This window comes from Symsagittifera roscoffensis, chromosome 5 (assembly GCF_963678635.1).
Source record: "Symsagittifera roscoffensis chromosome 5, txSymRosc1.1, whole genome shotgun sequence".
Classification (NCBI taxonomy): Eukaryota; Metazoa; Xenacoelomorpha; order Acoela; family Convolutidae; genus Symsagittifera; species Symsagittifera roscoffensis.
In genome coordinates, this window is record NC_087066.1 from 25,645,852 (window position 1) to 25,671,023 (window position 25,172).

Consider the following 25,172-nt stretch of genomic DNA (forward strand, 5'->3'; position numbering starts at 1 on the left):
TACATACATACTTTCATATATACTTACATACATACATTCATACATACATACATACTTACATACATACATACATAAATACATTCATAGATACTTACATAAAAAACATAATTAAATGCAAACATTCTTTAATACCTTCATAAGTTTTTAAAATAGGCTTTTTTCATGCTTATCTTGCAACATATCTTATTTAGGTAGCGCTAAGTCGCAGAAAATTTCTTCGATCGCGCGAAGTCGCAGCATACCCATTTTGAGTCGCAATGGTCGCAACATACCCGATTTTGGTCGCAACATAAATTGTTTTGTGTGACGGCCTTTATCTTGAAATAAGGGGGGTGGGGGTGGGGGCTAGAAAAGCCTAGTCTTCTGAACAAACTTCAGCACGTTCTCGGGGGACGTCTACAGCAGTTTTAAGTCCGGTTGATCGCCGAGTAAGTCCCCGGCCTCGACCCCGGGTGTTGGGTTGAAATACTGTAAATCATTCAGTATTCCCTCCTGACCAAGAACAATCAATCGGTCGCGTGGCAATGTATCTTTGTAGGAACTCAGTGGCCCCTTATTTCCAGGTTCCAAGATTTCTTGGACTTTGATAATTTTTTGGCGTGTACATTAACGTTGCATAATCACTGTCCGCATGTTGTTCAATGAGCTTTCAGCGTTCATCCAAGCTCAAGAGTCGTTTTACGTGGGAGCCTAAGAGAACTTGAAAGTTCATTACATCCAGTGATCTCGAGATTAAATAGATAAGTTATGTTTTTTTTTATGTCTATTTTTTTTGATAAAACATCTTAAAATCACACTAAGGAACATATTTATAGTACTAAATGCATAACTTGCGGAAGATACAGTAAGTTATCAAAAATAAATACAACTCTTAAAACTCATTGAAGTTTGCTTACCCAAAAAGGAAATGCGAACCTAATAATATCCATTTGAAATCGTTTTTTTTTCTAATTTATTTTGACAGTTTTTTATTCATTTCTTTTTTACAAGTGGTGCGAAACATCGTCATCGCCTTGGCACCTTATTTTGGGTCACTATTTTAAATACTATTTTGTACCGTATAAATAAGGAAGATCCATTTTTTAAATTCCGCTTTTGCTGAGCCGTGAATATTTTTTTGAATACCCGTGGTTAGTTTTGAAACTTGAAATTGCATAATCATGTAACGTTTAAATTTATCTGTAATAGTTTTTTTTCAGGCTCGTAGTTTGTATTCATTCAGTGCTTTTCCTATAATTATCATCAAATTTGTGTGTTTTCTATAATTAGCGTATATCACTTCATTTGCAGTATTTTATTAGCTAGATGTGATATTATTTTACAAACGCATCTTGTTTATTTAATGAGTATTTTTGAATTCAGAATAGAAAAGTTATTCTTTTCAAATATTATACTATTCAAGATTGATATAGACATATATATCGGTTCAGATCATTTATTGGTGAGGCAAAGTACAAAGTTATAAGAAGCAATACATGAAAGAATCGTTGCGAGAATGAAGCAAGCAACTTCTTGGTGTAATTTTGAAGCACTCGAAATTTCACCATCGCTCCCTGGCGAAATTTAATTCAAAGGGAAACAGTGTAATATAACTATTTAGAATATGTTTGGGCTCCTTTTTCGCTTTTTGCAGCTGCTCCATTCAGTTAATCTTGCGGTTATTAACATTGCGGCTTTTAATTTTTTATGGGAAGGCTGAAAAATTGAGACGAGTGAGCTGTTGAGAAGTGATAAATTGTTGTAACAATTGTTGCTGTTGATTGTTTTTCGTGAGTCACCGTGTGATATTTTCTTATTGTCTGAAGTTCTCTTCAGTGTGACAATGTTTGGTTCTACGACGGGTGGTGCAGCTACTGGGTCTCTATTCGGTATCAAACCAACAGGCACTGGCACTCTATTTGGAACTGGGACAGCTGCCTCCTCTTCCTCGTCGACAGGGGGGCTGTTCGGAGGGGGACTACAGAACACGGCTGCAACAGGACAGAAGAGTCTATTTGGCACCTCCACTGCAGGTATGCATGAACTACTGTCGTGTAGCACCACGTGGCAAGTCAAAAGAACGGATCAACCGCTAAGTTCAACAACCAGTTCTAATCATAAGTTGAACTGGGTCTTTTTACTTATTCCGTCCAAGTTTCTAATGAGATGGTACTGAACTCAACGAAACCAAGAAAAGCTCCAGATCAAATTTTAGAAAATAGTGAGATAGTAGCAGGGAAATAAGATAAGGCTATACTCATTTTTCGTACAGCTACCGTAAACAAACGACGGATTCCCTGGTGGCTGAAGCGATTGACCGTAATTACATTAGCCAATCAGAATTCAGTATTGGAAAATGTGAAAAGAATAAGCGCGCTTTGAGCAATGTAAAATATGAGGATTTTTTTTTCGACAAAATTATAAATTGGAAGACGTTTTGATGGTCTAGTTTAAATAACGAATCATAGAAACTTAATTTGAGCCAATATATTCAAAACTGAGCCAATTTTTCACAAAAGCACTATTTTTCATAGTCTTTCAAGTTTTGTTTCTTTTGAAATCTCTGAACTTGTTATTTTTTGCAGGAGTGTACGGCGGATAATTTCGAAAAACGCTCCTGAATAACCGCTTGAAAGTTTTTCGTAAGAGCGTTTTAAAAGACAAATTATAATAGAATGCAATTGTTTCTAAAAAAGAAACCGGCTCCCTGATCTTTTCTGATTTTGGGATTATGACTTCATTTTATTACGTAACTATTGCTTAAGTTCGGGTGTGTACACCATCGTGTGTTTCTACTAGAATAGAGTTTCGAGTTGCAAGCTAAAATATTTATCTTTTGGGCTACTGAAAATGATCCTTCGGATTAGTTTATGGTAGCGCTAGCTGCGTGTAAAATAGTTCCGATGTTTCTGGCATCTGTGTGCTTTATGATTTCAGGTGCTGCCACTAGCAGTTTATTTGGTACTCCAGCCTCTTCTGCGGGAGGAGGTCTGTTTGGAAGTGGTGCAACTGGAGGCGGTCTCTTCGGAAGCTCCACTTCGGGCACGGGAGGTATGGAAACTGTCATTACATATTTAAGATTTACATGGAAACTCATTACATAATTTAATTACGAGTGCCCTGTTAATTACGGAGCAACCAAAGATGTTTCGACTCTTAATCCAAATTACAGAAATGTACGAATTGTGGGCAAAAAATGGTGAAAATTTTACTAGCCGCGTACAGAGATACTTACCACCTTCGAAGTGAAGTTCTTTGTGGTAAGGAATGCAGAGAAACTACAAGTAGCGCAATTGTATGACTTGATTTGAATTTGCAACAATGGTTTAAGAAGAGGCATGTCATCTCCTCTGTGTAAGGGCTAAATTGACGTCTTGAAATTCTGGGGTGGCTGTTGAATGCATTTTTATCTCCAGGACTGTTCGGAGGAAGTGGTGGTGGTGGATTGTTCGGCAACAAGAGTGCCACAACTGGGTTTGGTGGTCTGGGTCAGACTAGTACATCCGGAGGTCTCTTCGGCTCATCTTCCTCAACTACTCTGGGAGGCTTTCAACAGACCAAACCAGTCGGCGGAGATCAGAATATGAACCAGCTAGTACGATAAATCTTAAAATATAATTTATTTCGTAGGTTCCGCTAATTAAATTCCACGGCTCCTCCCTGGTCTTTTTCCATAGTTCAAATTGAAAATAAGGGGTTCAATAGTGGTTCTACATAAAATGTTGAGCAGCTGGTTTGAGGATTCTTTCTCTTGCAAATAAACGGTCTTATGTATAAGATATTTTAAGTATTTCCTCAGTTAAATTTAATATGGTTTGGTGAAAATTAAAACGCTTGTAAAATGTTTCACTGGTTTTTTGAAGTAGATGTAAAAAATGTTAGATATTATTGATGAGTTCTCGCTTATACGGGAAAGTATTGCAGGTGTTGCACGCAGCAGTGTCCAACCCACAGCTGTTCGCTGATGAGCGCAATGCAGTGATTGCGGGATGGAACCAATTGCAGGCCAGTTGGGGATCCGGAAAGGCCTACTACGCACCGAACGCTCAGCCAGTGGAGATGACGGCTGAAAACCCCTTTTGCAGATTTAAAACTGTGTCCTACTGTAATTTACCATCCAGGTAAGACTCGTAAACTTGTTCATAAATAAGAATTATTGGCAAAACTATTTCAAGAGAGGAAAAGGCAGCTGACTTCTTTTCTATGCAGCTGACTTCTTTTCTTTTACGTTCTCTTCTATTAATATTCCAGGATGCTTCGCCCTTGAGCTGGAGGTAAATGAGTTGTTTTTGTACCTTAAGGTCCGGAGTTCGAGTCGTGGCCGGACTTTTTTCTTCAGTATCAGGGAAATTGAAAAAAAAATCCGAGAAAAATGAATTGTTTGTTTTCCGTTTTTGCTCTCGTTTTGTCGGCTAACTTGCCACAACGGGTTTTGCTTGTGCTGTAGACAATTTTCATTGTAGTTGCAAGTGCAAGTGTTTGGTGTTCATTCTAGTTTCAGGGAGGACTTGAAAGATTTTTTAAAATTTTTTCATAAAATATTTTTTTTCTGCTCAGTTGGTGTCGGCTTAGTTGCCACATCACTGATTTTTGTTGCTGTAAGTAACTTTCATTGTTATAGTTGCAAGTGCAAGTGCTGTTCATTCTACTTTCAAGGGGGACTTGAAAGATTTTTAAAAAAAGCAATTTTTTTTCGGTTCAAATGGTTTCAACTCAAAGATTGTTGGCTTTGTTGCGAAATCACATATTTTTCTTGTGCTGTAAACAACTTGTATTGTAGTTGCAAGTGTATATGTTGTCCATTGTTGTTTAGGACTTAAAACTTTTTTTCATAAAATCATATTTTTCGGCGCATTTGTGTCTGCTCAAAGATCGTCAGCTTTGTTTTTTTTGTAAACTTTGTTCCGGTGTTGCTGTTTTAAAATTAAAGTGTCTGGCATGTTTGCCTGGAATGAACTTCTATCGAGACATATGAAAGTTTATATAACCTAGTTTTTTTTCAAAAGTTTTCACTTTTTTCGGCTTTAAATGTTTTTTTAAATGTTTCTCGGTTCAGCCTGCATATGAGCTATGATCAATTTTACTATTTTTTATTCCGACGATTGAAAATGGGGAGAAACATTGTATTTGGGTGTTTTGTATTTTTTAATGCAAAATCAGGTCCCACAAATAATCATCGGATCGCGTCGAGAAATATACCAAATTGAAACCTTTCAGCCGTAATTTGACGCGCTTTAAAAATGCTCTAAAAGTTGACCCTGTGTCGAGAAAGATGATTTAGACTTTTAGGCTTAAACAACTAAATTTACTTTTAAAGAAACTCAATTTGGATGTTTGATTTGGTAATTAAAAAGAGCACTGTATTTGGAAACCCGAACGAACATAATATGATGTGATCACATTGAAAATGCATCAAATACATACCATTTTTTTTAGCTGCTTGAACCGAACCAACTTCAGATACCAAGTATTTCCTTTTAGCTGTAGAACAAAAGATTGAATTCACAGTTTTCAAGCCAGTTGCTTTTGAGAATATGAAAATACAAAAATTTTGAGAATACAAAAATTATTTTAAAATTTTTTATGAATATAGCCGGAACGATCTGTGCTGCTTGCACAGCAACCGGCTATCCTTGTAAGTCATTATACATCTATTTTAGGAAAGACGAGGACGGCGAGATCTGCATGGTGTTGAACAAGGCTGCCTCGGATCTGATCAGTCACCAGCAGCAGCTAATAGACACAATGTTTTCCAAGGTGTTCCAGAACAACCAGTCTGTATCCATCACCATCACCAGCACAAAACCCATCACAGACACACAGAGCGAAGTAGTGTTCTACGTACAGGAACGACTCGCCACAGGGTAAGACAATACTGCTGAGATATTTCTGATGAGTAATTATACTAAGCATTGCTTAATTGTCAGCACCCCCTCTCCGCGACATAAGTTCACTTCGAAGATCAACAGATCAACCACCGTATGAATATCGACTCTTCCAAATTTGGCGGTTATGGGAGTGTGAAAGAAGCCCCACCAATTTTTTATAGCATTAAAATTATTTTCGAGTTTTGGAAAAATCATCCGTTTTTGCACTAGCGATCAGCGTAATTTATTACTACGAATCTTCTTTCTTTTTTCTAACCTAATTCGCAAATGAAATTTTTCATTGAAAGTGGAAAATGTTCACTTATTTGGTGGCACTTTTGCTATAATCACGATCTAGAATCGGAAATTTCATAGCATCTGTTCTCTGCTTTATTTGCGGCTAGTGTTTATGATGTATTAAGCTTGCGTGGCTGAGTGGTTAGTGCGTGAGACTCATAAGCTCTAGGTCGCAATAGGTCTCATGATCGAATCCGAGACCTAGCCGAATATTTACTAATTCGAGGCTTATTTCTACTTTTTCTTATTGCACTTTATATAATTGATTTGTCGTGTTCTCGCTCGATTGAAATATATTAAAATGTATTTTGGGTTTAAAAAGTTTTAGCATGTACAATCTACCCCCTTAAATGGTCTACCGTAGAATGTACTCCCCAGCAATATAATAGTTATTAAAAAATAAATCAGCATAAAAGGTTCATTTCAAACAAGCGCGCAGAATATACTGCTCGAGAAAATTTCTATACTGAGTAGCTATTTTATCCTGTTGATAGCCTAAAATATTTATCATAATTTTGTATCGATGAATTTTTTGACTAATTAGGTCAATTTATTTTGCCCTCGACGTTAATTTGTGAAGAGCCGTTTTTTTTATAGCCGGTTTAATTTATATATTTTTAAAGCCGGTTTTATTGGTAGTACATTGAGGTAAATTTCAGAAAAGTCTTTTGACATTTGAGGATTTGTGTCTACCGTCAGGGGCGGATTTGGGAGGAGGGGCGGACGCCTCCCCCCCTCAGGGATTCGACCCCCTGCCGACCCAAAGGGTTCCCCTTCGGTACTTTTTAAGAAATCCATTTTTGGCCGACCGACCCTAAAATTTTTCTAAAGTCGCCTTTGGCGCCAATATATACTTATTTTGAGGGGGGATCGCGCGCCGAAAAAACGCAATTTTTTGGTCAAATTTTTCCAAAAAGTCCCTAAAAACGCCTTTTTTGGACTGTTTTTTCAAAATATTGCCTGCGGCGCAGAAAAATTGGCCAAAACAGGGACTAAACCGTCCTCAGGGAGAGCCCGAAAAATCAATTCGGTCGACCTAAAAAAAAGAAAAGGTCGACAAAATTTTTTGAAAATGCGCCCCCACCTCGAGAAAATCCTAGATCCGCCCCTGTCTACCGTAGTTTGTTTCTCCAACTATATCTTACATTAGTTAGCTTTAGCGAGCGTAGTGTCTTAATATGAACCTTCTTTTTTCCCAACTAACTCGCAAATAAAAGAACTCATTTGCTGGCACTTTTGCTATAATCACGATCTGTAGCATTGGAAATTTCATATCACCTGTTCTGTGCTTTGTTTATATGGTAGTGTTAGATGAAATTTAAGAGTCCTTGATCGAGTAGGTGCGACGTGAGTCTCTTGATTTGTAGGTCGTTGGTTCGACTCTGTCGCGTAGCTAATTTGAGGCGACTTTTTCTTATTTCACTTTATAGAACTTCGTTTTTGTCGTTTTCTCGCTAGTGTTTGCAAAGCGCAGCTTCAACTCTGCTTATTAAAATGTTTTGCAGCTACTCTCGACGCATTCCAGCTAGCAAGTTACACCAGTTTCTGCTGCAACCCACACAGAGCAGAGAGATGACGTCATCGATTGGTGTGCAGTCATTCAGACCGAACAAGACCATCAGTCAGCAAGACCTGGATCTGTACCTGGCCAATGCGCCTGCTGGTCTGGACAAGTTTCTCTGGCAACAAGTGAGGGTTGATTCAAGTAGACCGGATCCTCAATACGCTCACAGTTCAATGAGTTTCAAGAAGAAAATTTGATTATTTCAGACTAAAAACTTTAGTTCTTAATTGCTGTTATCTATAAATTACAAACTCGGCGTTGAGATGGCATTTGAATTTGCTATTTTTGTTTTTAATGATACTACATTTTGACATGGAAATACTGATTCTCTGAAGCCTTCCTTGGATTCACCTTATTTCCTATTGGCAAAGTATTTGTATGATGTTTGATTTGTTTTTCAGGCCATTGCCAACAATCCGGACCCTGAAAGACTTCTGCCAGTTCCAATTTTAGGATTCAAACAACTCCATCAGAGGTAGTTCTTGCAGTTTGATCTAATATCAAATTTGATTTCTAGGAAGCAGATTTATTCTGAAGATTTGTTTTGCAGTTGATGGATCCTTAAAGAAAGAAAATGTAAATGTTGGTAAGAAAGGCGTCTAAGAAGCTCTCTCACGGAAGATTACCAAGAGAATTGTAATAGATCTTTTGGATTCTTCTTGAATCTGAGTGTAAATGCACAAGGAACTTGGATCTTTTCCAGTCCCCCTTCAATTTTCTGAAGTTTTTCAAGCGAAAGCAAATTTAGTATAACGTTTGAAGTATATTGAAAACTACAATATAACTTAAGTGTGAATAAGTTAACAGTTTTTTTTGCATTTCCCTCTTTACAGGTTGAGCCAACAGGTGCAAATGAACACTCAGCAGAAAGCACGTGTAGCCTCAATGCACTCAGAACTGAAGGACTTGAAAAAACGACAAGCTCTGAGTCAGGCTAAACTGGAGGAACACAAACAGAAATCGATGCTATTGGGACACAAACTGTTGGTGTGTATTGGACTGATTGAGAGAGCGAGGAAGTTAGGATACCCTCTGCAAGACGATGAGAGTCATTTGTACAGACAGCTGGAGATTATTTATGACCAGCTGGCCCAGCCGACTAAACTGAAAAGCCAGCTGTCAGAATTGGTATCACAGGTGATTTATTTTCAGCTATTTTTCTGTTACACACAGTTGAGAGAATAGGATAGACGAGGTTGAATTATAAAGAGCAATGAGTTTCTCGAGGATTTTCTTGAGCGGAGGCACTTGAAAAAATTGAAACTTAGGCTCACCAAATTGTTTTCTCAGCTCTTCTTAAGTTCTTTAACGACATATTGTGCCAATTTTTCTGCGAAGCAAGCAGGCAATTTGAAAAAAAAGAGGCGAAAATATACATTGAATCAGGTGTGAGTTGAGTCAGGTTGAGGCGGGTGTGAAGTTTTTCTACGCAGATTTAATATGTTCCAAGCAAGTTGAATTCAAATTGAAAGCAAATTCGGATTCTTTTTATGAACATAAATTCAATATTGAATTCTAGCCGTCCTCCGTATGAATTTGTCAGTTTTGAGGCAATATCTGGTCTGTTTATTAAAAAAAAACTTCATGGCACTTCTGTTTATAAAACTTATAAAAAAACTTGTGTCAATAAAAAAGTTTCACAACTTATGGGACGAACACTAAAAATACTATTTCTTAAATTACACGTTCAACTCAGCAGTTTCGAGACAATTTTGCTGCGTTTCAGGCTAGATTAGGTGGTGGTGCTATTTTGCGATCATCATCAATGGCCAACGACCAGAGCTACCAGATCTCAGCCGAGCATAAAAAAGAACTGGCCCAATTTTTGAAGCAACAGCAGGAGGGAATTGCGAATCTAGTCCAGATGGTGAAAAATACAACTGAAGAACTGAAAGTAATTCAAAACAATTTGAACCCTGTCTCTTAAAAATGTTTGTTTCTAATTTATGCTTCATTTTTGATTGTGTATGACTGATTTTTGATTTTGACTTTTTTGCGATTTTGGCTATGTAGAAATTAAGCATTTAAAATTACTCTTTGAAGCGGAGGTAAGAGGAGAGTAGTATATGTTGAAGCGGACCGAGGGCAGGGGGTCTGCTACCAAAAACTTAACAAAAAAATTGTACTACAAAAATAACGGGGTAGATAATGACTTTTTCAACAAAATGCAAATACTTTTGCAAGAGTAGGGGAGCCATTCTCGCTCAGTACTACCATCTGTGCCTCGGCATTTTTCTTGCCTATTTTTCTAGCCTATGGCTGCGCCTTGTTTTATCTTTTATGTGGACCGCACAAAACTTCGCGATAGCCGGTATTTGATGGTCGCCCTGTATGTATTTGAACTTAGAACGTTCCAAATATCATCTAAAGTTGAAATAAGGTGCCAAAAATATTAACAGTGAAAAGAACAAATATCTAAGCTAAAAAATATTTCGCGAGATCAACGAGAATGAAGATTTAAGACGTTTGTCAGTAAGTGAGTTCTCGCATTAGCTTCACCATGTGCGCTTTCTGCATTTTACTCATGCCCACTGAAGGTTGAATTCGATTTGGAGATATAGGCTGGTCTGATGCGAGAATGTGGGGAAGATACTTCTGGTTGATTTGCCTGAGGGATTTTGCCTGGCTTCTGCCAGAGAGATCCAATAATTGAACTGAGTTGGTCTGAGTGAATGATTCTCTCATTGTGTTGTTCGTTTTCAGTCTGAAAAATCCAAAACAGCTGGAATTTGACAATTCATTGAAAAATTAACACGATGAGCCTAATTCATGTGATTATAGCTTCGGTTGTTGCTAAAGTTTTTCAAATAAACATGTATTCAAGCTGAGCTCATTTTACAATGCAGGACACATATTTAAATCATTTTTTATCAAATATTCTTTTGCTGCTTTTTGATTGCTCCTTTTTTGCCTTATATAGAATGGTGACTACAAGTTTATAGAAAATTAGCGGCTCAAAGCTCTGTATTATTTGAGTATTTCACGAATTGAAGGGATGGAACTATTGCGTAGCTTGATTTTTTCCTCCCGATTTTGACTACCGCAATGAAAACTTGCAGAGGGCAAGTCTATGTGGTATCATAATATAGGTCTGTCGTTGTAAATTAGATGCAAAAAAAATCAACTAAAAATCTCTCGAGAAAAAATAAACTTAAATTTGAGAACAATTAGTCTGAACTTCTCAGTGATTCAGACTAAATGATACGATATTTACGAATGACACGCGATAACAGACTGCAATTTGATTTAATTGCAACATCAGAGTTGTTTTGGTGATTATTATTCTGTTGCAATTTTTCACTTAATTCAATTGTCTTTTCAATAAAAAAGGGATAGATAGTCTGTCTAGCCAGAAAAAAATTTCAAAATTCAGAGTTTTTAAATTTTTTCGGATTTGTTTTTCTTACTACTCAATTGTCGAAGTTTTTTTATTCAAGAAATTTTTTGTGTCTAAAAAACGAGCTGGGGATCATATTTTGTAGGAATTAGTAGGAATTTGCGTTTTTTTCACTTAACTCATTATTAAAAAGGTTCATTCGGGGGAACTTTTGCTTTATTCACGATCTGCTGGAGCATAGGAAATTTCAAGGCAGCTGTTATCTGCTTTATTGGTGACTAATATGTCGTTAAACAAGCGTCCGTGGTTGAAAAGGGTTGACCTCTTTTCCACCTTTTCTTATTTCATTTTTTAGTATGTTTTTTGTTGTAGCGCTTGTGTTGGCAAAGCACAGCGTTGCTTCTGGGTTTTTTTTCCTAGTACGCTTTTTACTGTAGTTTCTGGCTCACTTTTATTAGCATTTTGCTGCAGAGCTTAGCAACTTTTTAGCGTGTGTTGTATCCATTTTTTTGGTGGCTAATAGAAGGAAGAAACGGAGAGTTGGAGGCTAGGGTCTGTTGATACTGACTCTGAATCAGGAGATGTGAGGGACAACTCCTGCGCGACATAATTTTGTTGCATTCAAAATTCCCGTTTGTCATGTTTCCGCTTGCGACTAAAAACGCAGTTTACTCTCTCTAAATTGTTGCGATCGGAACAGTCTGTACTACTTCCACAGTAACCGGCCTTCCATGATCGCAATTATAACCTTGAACGCAAAAAAAAACAATTTCACTCGAGCTTGTGAACTACTTGCGAATTTGTTTATCAGACTAAAAACGTTGCGTAAAAAGTGGAGATGCGAAGTCTTGCTAGGCTACTGTAAATCATGGGGTACCATAAGGTACAGTGCTTGATCCAATAGTTTCAATATTGAAAGTTAACTATTTTCGGAGTGACGTCCAAACCGTTCAATTTGCAACTGTTACCTCTTTAAGTTTTTTCGTCGATAGACCTGCCTGTTTTAAATTTTACATATAAAATAATTGAAAGTCTGTATCCCTATATTTATCCGAGAAAGAACTCATGATTAATGCAAAAAAAAGGATAATCATTTTCGACAAACACTCAGAATCATTTGTTTCTATTTTTTCAAAAGGAGGAATTGAAAACCAAAGACTCGACATATTACATTGGCATCAAATTTGATAAAAACTTCAGTTGTATGAAGAAAATTAACAAGTGTCATAGCAAAATTGCTTGTAGAGTTATGTCAATTTTCATCTTACGGCATGAAATGCCGTTAATGTCCCGTAATATTTTATTGAAATTCATAGTTTTGTCCCATCTTAAAAATAGTGGAAAATTTCACAGAACATTACAGCAAAAAATGGACCATTCGAATCGGCAATTAAACTGGGGTCTAAACGTCCGCTTCGTGAGAAAAAATTTGACAGATGTCATGATCTATTTTTAAAAAAGACAATACATCCTGCATTTATGATCATAATAAAGTTTTGTTTGCTGAAGAGTTTTGATCTGTTTGATCAAAACACATGTCCCTTGATTAAAAAAAAAACAATAAATGACATTAAGCAACAGTTTGAGAAAAGTAAGCACTGGACAGGTTTATGGAAAGTCCTCATCAAATTTTTCGATTACTAGAGATGCGCCAAAAAACGGATTGGCTCACTTAACAACTAAAGAAAAATAAAAGAAATTCACAGCATGAACTCGAAATTAATAAGTTTTTAGTTCATTTAAATGAACAAGTACCAGCTAAACAAAAACTTTGGGTGTTTCGTATCCCATATGTCCATTTATCTCTCACATTTATCTTAATGTTGTTTAATTATAATATTGCGTAGAAGCCAGTTTCGATTGAATCAATTTTATTTATTCATTGATAAAAAAGAATGATACAGCATGTGTTCTATAATATCCGGGTCATATTAGCAAATTTACAGGTTTGTCAAAAAAAACTATATTTTCGAATAGTTTGATCTCAGTGCAATTATTATACGCGCGCAGATTTTTTTCTACTTTTTATAAAAAAAACTTCATCTTTTTGACAAAAGCTGTTATCTTTTGTTATTTTTGTCAAAAACTTTTATCTATCTGTGCTGATTTTTTAAATCAAATTTACGTATTTGTTCTCATGTGCAAAATGACAGTTTGCATTATAACATCGACAGGTTAAACAAAACTAGCAGTCAAAAACTCGTAAAGAAGTCACAATATATAGGAAATCACAATATTTTGTCTTTATTCTTTTACACTAGGAAAAAAGTTGATGTTTTCACTTCAACTCGGGAAACGATTGGAACGGCTTTACATGATATCCTACTAGAGTCTTTTCCTTTTCATCGCGTCACGCGATTCTATTACTTTGGAAGGAACAGTTTAACATGAACTAAGTTAAGAACCTAAATTTCCGCTGCTTCTGAAGTTGTGAAATATGATTGGTTGAGCGTTTACTGGGGTATTTTACGGCTATTGAATTTTTGTGACAAAATTCCATTTAAAAAAAATTAGAAAAACGTACACAATTAAAATGTTATTGATAAGTTATATTTGCTTAAAATGTACTTATTATTTGATTGATAACGTTGTGAAACTCTTGACTCTGTATGTTGTTTTCTTTGTGTACATGAAAGGTTGTGTACTTTTTTTTCTTACTTATTGGATGGCTTTGATGGCTTTCTACAAATCCAATAATTGTCCTTCAATCCTGAGAGAATGAAAAAACAGTTCGACCGAAAATCCATAGTCGAGAAGGCTCTGTAGTCGAGCTCAAAGTCGAAACTTAAAGTCGAGTCGGTCAAAACATAAAGTCGAAAACAAAGTGGAAATAGCAAGTTATAACTTTATCACAGCAGATTTTTAGTATTTTTTTGTAAAAGTGGCAAGTTAAGTGGTTCTTGTTTTTTTTTTGCTTCAAATGGGGCTTAGCTTTTAAAAGCATTTTGAAGGTGCCTTAGACATCATTTAAAAAAAAATTGGAGCAGTTTTTATATAATCCAAGGCTGTATAGCAATGCAAATGTATTTAAAAATAGCCAATTGAAAATAACTCACGTGACAAGTTTGACAGGTTGAATAGAAGGTAACGGATTTTCTTTTTTATGGGGTCTGGACCTCAGAACTTTTGGCATATCTGAGCTTGTTAATCGAGGTAATTCTTCATGCTTCGACTCTAGATTGCTTGCGGTATTTCCGATGTTTAGTGTATGTATTCCTGCTCCGCGAACTATTCCTACATTTTTGCTTTTTCTAGCAGGAAAATTTTGCGCTCGGAATGATTCGTTTTCTTGCGTATCCGAAACATCATCAAGCATTTTTTTGTCGTATAGATTTAATTGCAGGTCAGATTCATTCGCAGTTTTTGACCGAGTTAGTTTTGCAAATTTAGGAAGTTTTTCTTTTTTGGGTTTCTCGACGAATGAGACGCGGTTTAATTCGGGAACTGTCTTGAGTCTCGTCAGCACCAAATCCTAAAAAACAAAACCAGATTCGAGAAACCGAATAATTTTTTCATGTGTATATTTCGGGTGCCAGTGTAGTATTTGATCTGCTGTAATATTGTACTAGTATTTTTGTTCTGATAATGATCCAGAGAGTAAATAAACCAGCTGAAAATGAGCCCTCAGCCAGCCGAGAAGTTACATGGTATGAATGAAAATGCTTTCGTAACTGTAACAAAATTGTTATATAACACTTACATAACTATTATACAACACTTACTTATTTTCTGCTAGTTGGTACTTCAGCTAGTTTATACTTCGGCTGGTTTTTATACCATTAATGATCCATTTGGATCAAAAATTATTATTTTTTGCTAATGCTTACATTATTTTGAGCTCTGCAATAGGTAAAAGTTCAAACTCAACGAGATGTTTATTTAAATTGTCTTGATACTGGTCTCCTTATGGTTTTGACAACATACGGTACAAAATCAATAGAACAAAATTAAATCGAATAAGGAATATAAATCAGCCTGTGTTTCTCCAATAAACCTTGCTTGTGAAAAAAAGCAACAAAAAGATTAGACGTTGACGTTCCTAATTGAACAGTCTTATTTAGAGTTACCCGCGCATTTATGGTTAAATATCGTGATCTTAAATGAATAACCGAAGCTGAAAAATCCCGCATTTTTTTAATGTAGCAGTTTGTAAGACATTGACTTAACAATAGTGTGAAATCAAATTGAAATATTGAAGATTGAAACAAGAGTTCAAATAAAGTCTATATAACTAAGATAACCCCTATTTTCATAGTAGATACAGGTATTTGCTAAGTGCGGTACGGAGGTACCACCCCCAATTACTGAAGAAAATCAGGAAAACCAAACCCAGTTGCCGTACCCCACTGCCCCTCACCCATCATCTATTCTGTCATTTGGCGCTAAACAAATCCTAGACACCAACCCACCATCTGCAGCTAGTTTCAAACAAAAAGAAAAACCTGTCGTTTTTGCTACATCAACTTTGTCTTTCTTGAAGCATTTACTTTAAGACTCAAGTACCAAACCGTTCGAGTACGAGCAATAAGATGATTTTTGAAAAACTTTGTTGCGCAGTCATTGTGCATAATTTTTGGTAAATAACACAAAATTATAACCCCTGCTTCACTTTGGAACAATTTTTCGAATGTAATGGTTCACTCGGAAAGCTCACTTGATATGGCTGAACTTTTTTGCAATAAAAGCTAGATCAGATGCAAAGCACTAGGCATAACGAAATGCCTCAGGGACAAAAGTCACCCAGACCAAGTGTCAGAAACTCAACAACCAGCAAGGAGCAGTAGATGCAACAGTTCTATACATTTCACTGGAATTGTTCAGCCGTGACTCAGTTCACTTTTACGACTCAACCGTCACCCAGTTAACACTAACTTATCCGATGCACATCGGATAAGTCAGGGATTACGATCTTTCAGCGCACAATTACTGCCGGTGACAGGTGGTTTTTTTGCCAATTTCGGCATTTTCATTGATCCTGGGCGCTTGTCCGGAAAATTATCAAATTTATGACACAATCTCATTACACTCCAACTCACGAAAAAAAAAAAAAACTTTTTTATTAATTTCAAGTGTAACAGCACAGCGGCCATCATCATTTTTCAGACAAATCACCACAACAATCGTTGGGCGTCCAATGCAACCCTCAAGGGCCATCCAATTTTCTTCGGGAGAGCAGTTCAAAGTAACTTCAATCAGTCAATCAACAGTTTGAAAATAAAATGACCCCAGTCTTTAGCTCACAAATTATTAGAAGTTTGTTACATATGTGTTTGACCGCGAATAACTCAGCAGAATTTCAACCCAATAGGTTCATCTTGCAATCTCCTTCTTGCTCGCCAAGTGTAAATGCATTGTTTTGCTAACACAACAAGCCGTCAATATGCATCACTACACTACCACACAAACGTTTTTGTCAGAACGATGGCGTTACAGAATAGCGATAGACAGCAACAAGCAACTAGCATACCTTTTGCACTCAGTAACAACTCAGTAGCATCTTGGTTCATCAACCTATAGCAGTGCAAACACCTGGAAACATTAATTATACTACTCAACCTACAGCGAAATTATAAGGAAACTAAAACACTTAGTGTCTTAATCGTTCGGTTAAACTGCCATTATCCAAATAGAGAAGTTCGGCGGAGACCCCTTAAAATGGATTGAAGGGAATAGCGTGTCCACAACTGCGGTTCAGAGCAATCAAAACATCACAAACAACAAAAAGTGAGCTAATTACAAACACTACTAGCAAGATTGACTAGAGAAGCCATTTCGAGAATATCTTAAGAACGTTATTTTTAAAATTCAGTTTTTCACGAACTCGACCGAAGATTTGGAGAACCCCAACATGTTCAGGGCGCTTCATTAAAAAATTTCAGCAGATCCTTCAATTAACTGTCTCGGCAGATCCTCGGCAGATCCTTCAATTAACTGATCACACCGTAATGATCAGCAACGCGGCTTTTATCAGAAAAATTATTTAAAAATTTCTGCGCACCAGGGATTAACGCTGTCCTAAATGATCTAAATGTTGTAAACGCTCGAGCCAGAGATCAGTTACAATTTCTGCGAAATGTGAATGGGAATGTTTATCTGATTGATAAAAATATAGCTTTCCGGGGCCTAAAGATTTGTCATAGTGGATGAATAGACAGGCACGTGCCTCTGAACTTTTAAAACACACCATAAAATAACAAATCGTTATCGCTCCGGCAAACGACAGATAATTTCCCAAAGCAATCCGTCGACAAATAAATCGCAGAAAAAAAATTCAAAAATAACTTCATTCAAACAAAAAGGAAGCATCCAATTTTGAGTAGTAACGTCGTACAAGCACTAAAAAGTTCAAATCAAATCCAGCCAGATCGTCACAATTTTTGCGAAGAAAAATTAAAATTAAGCCTTTGGTTCAGCAGGATCATTAAATAGGAAAACATTCATATTTCGAAAAACAATCTTTCAGTTAATCAAAGAATAGAAGTAAAAAACAATCTTTGCTCTAAATGTCTCAAGGGGAACCATGCAATGACCAACAAAACTATGCTCCTTAAATCACTGAAAAACGCTTTAATTGAAATGCAGGCTCCTATAACATGTGCAAAGGCCTTTCCATCACTGATACAAAACTTCATATGCACTACCTACACATAGCCTTAACTTTCTCACTGCAGCTGAGAAAGTTAACGCTGCGAGAAAACAAAGAACTCTATCTGTAGCAGCAGCTTTTGAGGTCTCATCAAAGAAGCAAATTTAGTCAGTACAGAAGTACGACGTTACGACATCAGCAAACATCAGCAAATTCGACCGGAGATTTGATAAAATCCAACATGTTGTGAGCGCTTCAAAAAAATTGAGTTCCAGCAAATTTTTCAATCAAATGATCACATGATTGTGATCAGCTACGCCAGTTTTCTAAAAATTTATTTAGATTTTTCAGCGCACAAGGAATGAAAGTTTTTCTAAATGATAACCCGAGATCAGTTGAATGCAATTTCTGCGGAATGTGCATTGGAATGATTATCTGATTGACAAAAACATAACTTAAGGGGACCCGAAGATTTGTCATAGTAGATGGATGGACCGGCAAATACCACTGCACACTCTGAATTGAAGAAACTTTTATCCCTTCGGCTAACCAAAACCATTTCCACCAAACAATCAACCGACAAGCAATTCACTGGAAAATGTTTCCTAAAAACCAGTTAATTTAACAGCCAAAAAATAAGAAAACATCAGACTTTAAGTATGAAAATTGTACTAGCACCAAAAACTTCAAAACAAAGCAGGCGTCATTGTCACAGTTTTTGCGAAGAAATATTAAACTTGATCCTTTGGATCAGGAAGATCATTTGATTGGAAAATATCATCTATTTTTTGAAAAACAATCAATCAGGTAATCAACGAATAGAATTTAAAAAAAACAATCCTTGATGTAAATGTCTTAGTGGAAACTGTTCGTCAAAACAAGGCTTGTCCAGAAATTTTTGCCAGCCTCACAATTGCCAAAATTTTTCATTGTTTCTTGATTACAGCTTCATTCGAACGGAAGCAACCATGCTAAAACCAACAAAATTCTACTCAGTAAGTCACTTGAAAACGCTTTTTATTGAAGTGCAAGCCCCTATAACATGTACAAAGGCCTTTCCATTACAGATTAAAAAAATCATATGCGCTACACACATATAGCGTAAGCTTTCTCACAGCAGCAGAGAAAGTTAATGCTGCAAGAATTCAAAGAGTTTTATCTGCAGCAACAGCTCATGAGGACTCAACATTGAAGCAATTCTATTCTGTTTAGACGTAGCACTTTACGACATCAGCGGTTTTCGTTCCGTTTGAACTAGGAACTACGCTACTCCATCAAAAACTGGCCTTTCTGTGTCGCTTTTGTCATAATTTAACCAAATTAGTGCAATGTGTCTTCATCTACAGCATGTTTGATTTCTCGCAAGTACTAAACACCAGAATTCAGTTTTTTCAAGGTATTGACGCGATGCCCTACATCATTGGAGATGAAATTTTGCAAGGGCCTCAGAGTAGACTTTTGCAATACCTTCAAGGTGGGACAATTACTGAGCCAATCAAGAAACAACCACAGAATGAACCCAAGAAAAACTTTATTTTTGCTTAGCTACAATCAATTTGACCGAACCAGGACATTAGCACCCTTGAATAATAATCGAGAAACTGCAGCTTTGGTTGCAAACTTCCGCTCTCTAGTACGAAGGATTTTAAAAGCGAGCACCTTAAATAGTTTTCTGTTGGTGAAAAACGGGCGTACAAGTCTCTTCACGAAATCATACGACATAGATGACTGTTACGGCTATGGCTTTTTGTGGAATGATAATGTCAAAAAACCAAACAATTACAACTAGGCTTAAACACAACTTCCAAGCTTCGAAAAACGATCGGAACAATTTGCACAGCTTTCAGAGGTTAACCACAAAACTCAAAAACAAAATGTTGAAAAAAACTACATTACGCGTCGTCATCCTTCGCGCGTAATGTAGTTATGGTACCTTCCTCTTCATCCCGTCTCTGTTTCAAACAAAACTGGAAAAGTTCGAATCAGTATCAATGTTCAGTATGTTCAGTCTTACGCAGTATCAATGTTCAAGGAATCTCCCTCAACATAACCTGATCGTATAGTATAGCAAGGTCAAGTGAATTAAAGACCACTTGAGGTAATTTAACGCTCTCCGTTGTTAGGCACGAATAATCCCCAAACCTTTTTCCAGTGAGGGTGGCCGCCATGGTTGGACAATCTGAAGTAATCTTCCTGCATTTATGGTTAAATATCGTTATCATGATCGAACAATTTGTCTGAACATTTCCCACATTTTAATGTAACAATTTGTAAATCATTGACGTAACAATAGTGTGAAATCGAGCTAAATTCGAATGACAATTGCAACAGTAATTAAAAAACAAGGCTGTACCACTAAAGCAGTCCCTCACCGCCTGTGAAAACAAGTGTTGGATAGGTACGAGTCTACATAAAAAGATATACAGTTTTTCATTAATTTTTTTATCCGAAATGTTCAGGTAACTTTAAATACAACAATCTTAGAAAAAACGGAACCTGAACCAGTTTACTACCAGAAAAACATACAGTGAAAAATTCAAAATAGGAAAAGGAAAAAAGGCATAAGTTTTCTTTTCCTTTTTTCGACTTTTAGCCGGATTCAACTTTGCCTTCAAAAATCATTTCATATTGTAGCACTATTTGCATTATTTACAAAACACACTGCGAAAATTTTGAAATAAGTTGACCAATTTTTTTTCCGTGTTTGTTTAGCTTAACTTTTGGCAGAACAAAAATTGGACAATTTAGTTGCCAAACAGGTTTTAAGCGCTCACTAGACTGATTTTGTAGCATTTTTATTCAACATTTTTATATCCTCCTCAAATCAAGTCAATGATGAACTCATCTTTTGATAAAACAAAATTTATATTTTCCGCAGACAATTATCCAATTTTTATTTGATTCTTCAAAAGTAGAGTTAATTTTTTTCCCGCAAAAAAGGAAAGAAAATTGATTGCACCATTTAGCTTCTTTTATTCATGTAAGGCTCTGCGCGAAAAAACTCGCTTCGTACGCACCACGCACCGGGCATGTAACGTTACTCGTACTCTCGTACTGCAAATAATCAAGTTTTTTCAGAAAAAAATAATAGTTTAGGGTTTCAGCTCCAAAAAGAAATATTGAGTGCTATGAGAAACAGTTTTAAGATTATTTTTGATAGATATTAAAAAGTTAAACTCCGCACGGATTAAAAATTTGAAGCCACCGAGCTCAAATCATTTGCGTTTAAGTGTTGTGAATGAGAAATATAAAGAACGCAGAAGCTTTACAGTGGAATCAGTTATAATGACAAAATTTCACAGAAAATTTGGTCTCAAGTTGATCTTCTTTTTAAATCTCAAAATTCAAACTGGCTGAAAAAAATCTGTCTATAACTTTTCTTTAAAAACGCAAAGTTAGCGAGGCAGACGAATCCACTCAGTAGAATTTTTCCATGATTATTCGTTGTATCATTATAAATTAGTGATGCATGCTGAAAAACAATGGTTGTTGGAATCCATCGATTTCAATTTAAATTCGACTAAAACTTGAAGTTAAAAGGAAAAACTTAATTTTAAGCGGAAATTTAATACCTTTCAAATGCTTTTGTTAAGGGCTATGGCATGGCGGTTTCATTTCAGTGTATCGCTGAACGTTTTAGTGTCAACAAAAATACTGATTGCAATTAAACGGACAAAACGAATAACTTTGGAAACTTTAAACGCATTTTTCTCAAATTGGGTTAGGATTAGACAAGTGAACTGAACAAAAATTGCTAAAAATTTTACCAAACATATCATGGTGCAAAGTAATTTGTTAAATTTGAAATCAAAAATGGGTAGTTTCGGCTTTTTTCATTTATCAGGAGTTACGCTAAGATGACAAATTTATCAAAAGAAGCCTCTTCCACAGCCAGGGGCGGATCTAGGATTTTCTCGAGGGGGGGGGGGGGCGGATTTTCAAAAAATTTTCCAAAATTTTGACGACCTTTTTTTTTTTTTTAGGTCGACCAAATTGATTTTTCGAGCTCTCCCAAAGCACTGTTTGGCCCCTACTTTGGCTAAATTTTCTGCGCCGCAGGCAAATTTTTGAAAAAACAGTCAAAAAAGCCGTTTTTGGGCAATTTTTGAAAAATTTTGACAAAAAAATCGCGTTTTTTTGGCGCGCGCTCCCCCTCAAAGTTAGTATATATTGGCGCCCAAGACGCCTTTAGAAAAATTTTAGGGTCGGTCGGCCAAAAATGGATTTCTGAAAAAGTATCAAAGGGGGGACCCTTTGGGTCGGCAGGGGGTCGAATCCCTGAGGGGGAGGCGTCCGCCCCCCCGCCCCCTCCCCCTTAATCCGCCCCTGTCCACAGCCCAACAAAGGTATAAAAAGCTTAAATCTTGAAACTTTTGGTCAAAACTTGTAAATTTTGTTTTTAGGCAAAAATTTGGGTTTTATGAAGTAAAATTGAATTTTTTTTGGCTATGAAGCAAAATATACGGATTTTTGGAGATAATACCTTCTAAAACTTTGTTTGGCTCTGTAAGAGGCCTCTTTTGATAAAACTTTGGCATCTATTAATTCGGTAATTTTTGCGTAAATTTTGATTACAAAAACACAAAAATGACCCAGTTTTGGAGTAAATAATTGAGCAAATTTCGTTCTATTCATTTTTTGATTAATCCTAATCCTATTTTTGAAAAATGCGGTCGAAGTTCCCAATGTTTGTCTCGTTAATTTAAATAAGCACTGTTTTGCTAAGAAATGAAAACCTTTAGCACCTCGTTCTTTTAATGCCAAATTTGGAGTTGAAGAACATAATACAGAATCAAAGCGCTTGAAGGTCATTTTTTGATTATAATCGAAAAAATCTATCCTCCTAATTTCGTAGGGCAAGACTCTTTATTTTAAAAAGCACTAAGGGGGTTTTCGAACCAAATTTGTCATGAAATTTTTCAAGTTATTCAGACCTAAGCTTCCTTGAACAAAATTGGAATCTTTAGTTGCCGTCTAGTTATTAAAAACTATGGTTATTTATGGATTTCAACCAATTCATACTCATTCTACAGTTATTGTAATACAATTTTAAGAAACTTCTAAGCGTAAAGATAATTTTTTTTTTGCATTCAACACTGCATTCTAATATCAAATGATTATAAACATATCAAAATGGGTTAAATTGTAATTTTTGATATAGCATTTTCCAGGCATGCTTTGAGCTCTCAATGATTTATGGCCGTTTTGCTCCTTGTTTTCTTCTTGAAGTTTTATGTATATGCTTTGTACAAATTAGACATGTTTGTAGATACCACTTTTTCAAAAACCAATTTAAAAATTGCTTCAACGTTTGTAATTGTCTTCTTAATTTTTTGTTGATTAAAAACTTTACTAAGATTAGATCAGTTTTAATAGTTTTAACAAAATTAAAACAATTTAGTAGTCTCAAGTAGCAAGTTTTTCAAAGCGAAGCAAATTTTCAAAGTTTTCCTGATGGGGCATTAATATGATCAAAAATTGTTTAAGAATTGTTTGAAATCCACAAACTACCCTCAGCAATTGAAATGTCATGAAACATAAAAGAACCTGATACACACCAGTAGGGTAGTCTAGACATGAGACTACTCGATTATTTCTCGTTTGATTGGAGTCGATTCTGTTTTGCTCATTTTCAGCGCATATAAAAAAAACGAATTTTATAACTTTGATTCAATCTTTGTTTTTTTTTCTAAATGGTGTTTGGCGTAACAGATGTTTCAGAGGTATTTGTTTTCAAAAAAGACAATACTGCAATGTTCCTATTTTGAATGACATTTGGCAAAATCCTAAAATTAATTATTACTTTTATTCAAAAACTGCGTTTTCCTATAACTGATTTTTATATAGGTAACTATACAAAGCAGGTATTTTTTTTGGGAGGTTTGTTTTTGATTACAAAAAGTGCAATTGTATGCAACTATCTTTGTTATAAGGACTGTATTTTTAAGGGAAATTTTTTTGAAAAACTTACAAATCAAAAAAATACATTTTGAATTTTTCTTCAGTGATTGAGATTTGATACGTGTCTAATGAACCTTTGTCTATGATTGTAGAGAAGATTAGCATGACGAGCGTTGTTTTTGAAATGTGTCAGAGAGAGAGAGAGAGAGAGAGAAAAAAAAACAATTTTGTATGTTAGAAAATGAACCAATAATAATAAACATTTTTCATATCTAGACATTTTTCATATCAGGAACCGAAAGATCTGCTGCAAAAGATTATACTAGATTCTACTAGATTCCTCTAGATACCTCGAGAGGGCATTTTACAGTCCCAATTTTGAGGCAACAATTTCATGCTCCAAATATCGAAAATTGAAAATTATGGATATGTTAACAAAACTTTTAGAAACATGTTTAGGCAACGTAATCTCATAGTTTTTTTTTAAATTGACTTTTCGAATTACCTCAACTTTTTCCATTTTGCTATGATTTGATTCCTAATTAGCACCTAAGCAAACCTACTTCAAATCAGTGCTGGGTAACTGCATTTTAAATATTTGTGTTGGCCCTAATTGTGATTACGCAAGCAGCTCTGACTGGTTTGTGATTACGCAACCAATAGGTCAGAGCAGGGGTCTTTTTGATGCAATGTCAGTTTTATGATAAAGTTTTTAACAGCTCTTTGATTACGCGGAGTATATTTTGATCAAACCGTGTTTTTGGCTTTTGATAACTTAAACAGTTACTCATCAATAATTACTGTAAATCAACGAGGAAACATAAAAAAAAAGTATGTTTCACATCATTTATTCTCGTCTGTAAATGCAAAAAGTCTAAAACGATAAGAACATAAATCTTACAGGTCGTAAAAATTGACACTAAGTAATAATTTTTTACGTTGAACAAAGTTGTACTCAATCGGAAGTAAAAAAATTTATAGGCCGTTGTTCGAAGTTATTTACCAGTAAAGATAAGCAAAAACTTAGAAGGGGCCAAAAAACATGTTTTCAAGCAGCCAATTTTTACTACAGAAAATGGGATCCCTTCCAAGGAACTTTTAAGAATTTGGAAGAATTGATTGAGCAACTGAACGCGATGCAAAAGCCAAAAGCGATGTGTAACAAACTTGGTTTAAGGAATACCAACTAATTAGCGTGTTTCAGTTACATGAGTATCAAACTTTAGCTAAATGTTCAAGAATGAGAGAGGAGGCGGAGTAGTTAAATATGTCAGAGAACAGAGAAAAGGCCAAATTTGAAGTTCATAAAAATTAAATGCTAACAATGTACAAACTCTGAGTTTTATGACAAAACTTCGCACAATTTTCATACTCTGTTGCGTCTATATACCATCCACCGCAGTTAACTCGCAAACATTACACAAGCTTCGAAAACCTTTTGATAGTTTTTTCTGACCCCCAGTCAAAAAGTAGTTTGTGGTGATTTCAATAACTAAAACTTGTCAACAGCAAGCCAGCGACCAGAGAAAGTTGTAAAACCAAATCAAGTATCGCTATCTTCTTCTGCAATCAAACAAGCCAAAATAAACTGCTTTGAAAACCAGAGGCTTATCATTACACTGTAACACTGGATCTGAACAT

At 35.8% G+C, this 25,172-nt stretch overlaps 1 protein-coding gene and 1 long non-coding RNA gene across 2 annotated transcripts; one reads left to right on the forward strand and one right to left on the reverse strand.

Annotated features, from left to right (window-relative positions):
- Positions 1–1,809: 1,809 nt before the first annotated feature.
- Positions 1,810–9,740, forward strand: LOC134846435 (nucleoporin p54-like). Its single transcript, XM_063863790.1, has 9 exons — positions 1,810–2,012; positions 2,917–3,030; positions 3,396–3,574; positions 3,904–4,100; positions 5,640–5,843; positions 7,649–7,832; positions 8,109–8,182; positions 8,541–8,844; positions 9,434–9,740. The coding sequence occupies exons 1-9, from the start codon at positions 1,823–1,825 to the stop codon at positions 9,632–9,634; spliced, it is 1,647 nt and encodes a 548-aa protein (XP_063719860.1). The 5' UTR covers positions 1,810–1,822; the 3' UTR covers positions 9,635–9,740.
- Positions 9,741–10,128: 388 nt separating this feature from the next.
- Positions 10,129–15,208, reverse strand: LOC134846557 (uncharacterized). Its single transcript, XR_010162822.1, has 3 exons — positions 14,872–15,208; positions 14,101–14,516; positions 10,129–10,411 (listed from the first exon to the last, which is right to left on the reverse strand). It is a non-coding gene; the product is annotated as an uncharacterized LOC134846557 (long non-coding RNA).
- Between the last annotated feature and the right edge of the window lie 9,964 nt (positions 15,209–25,172).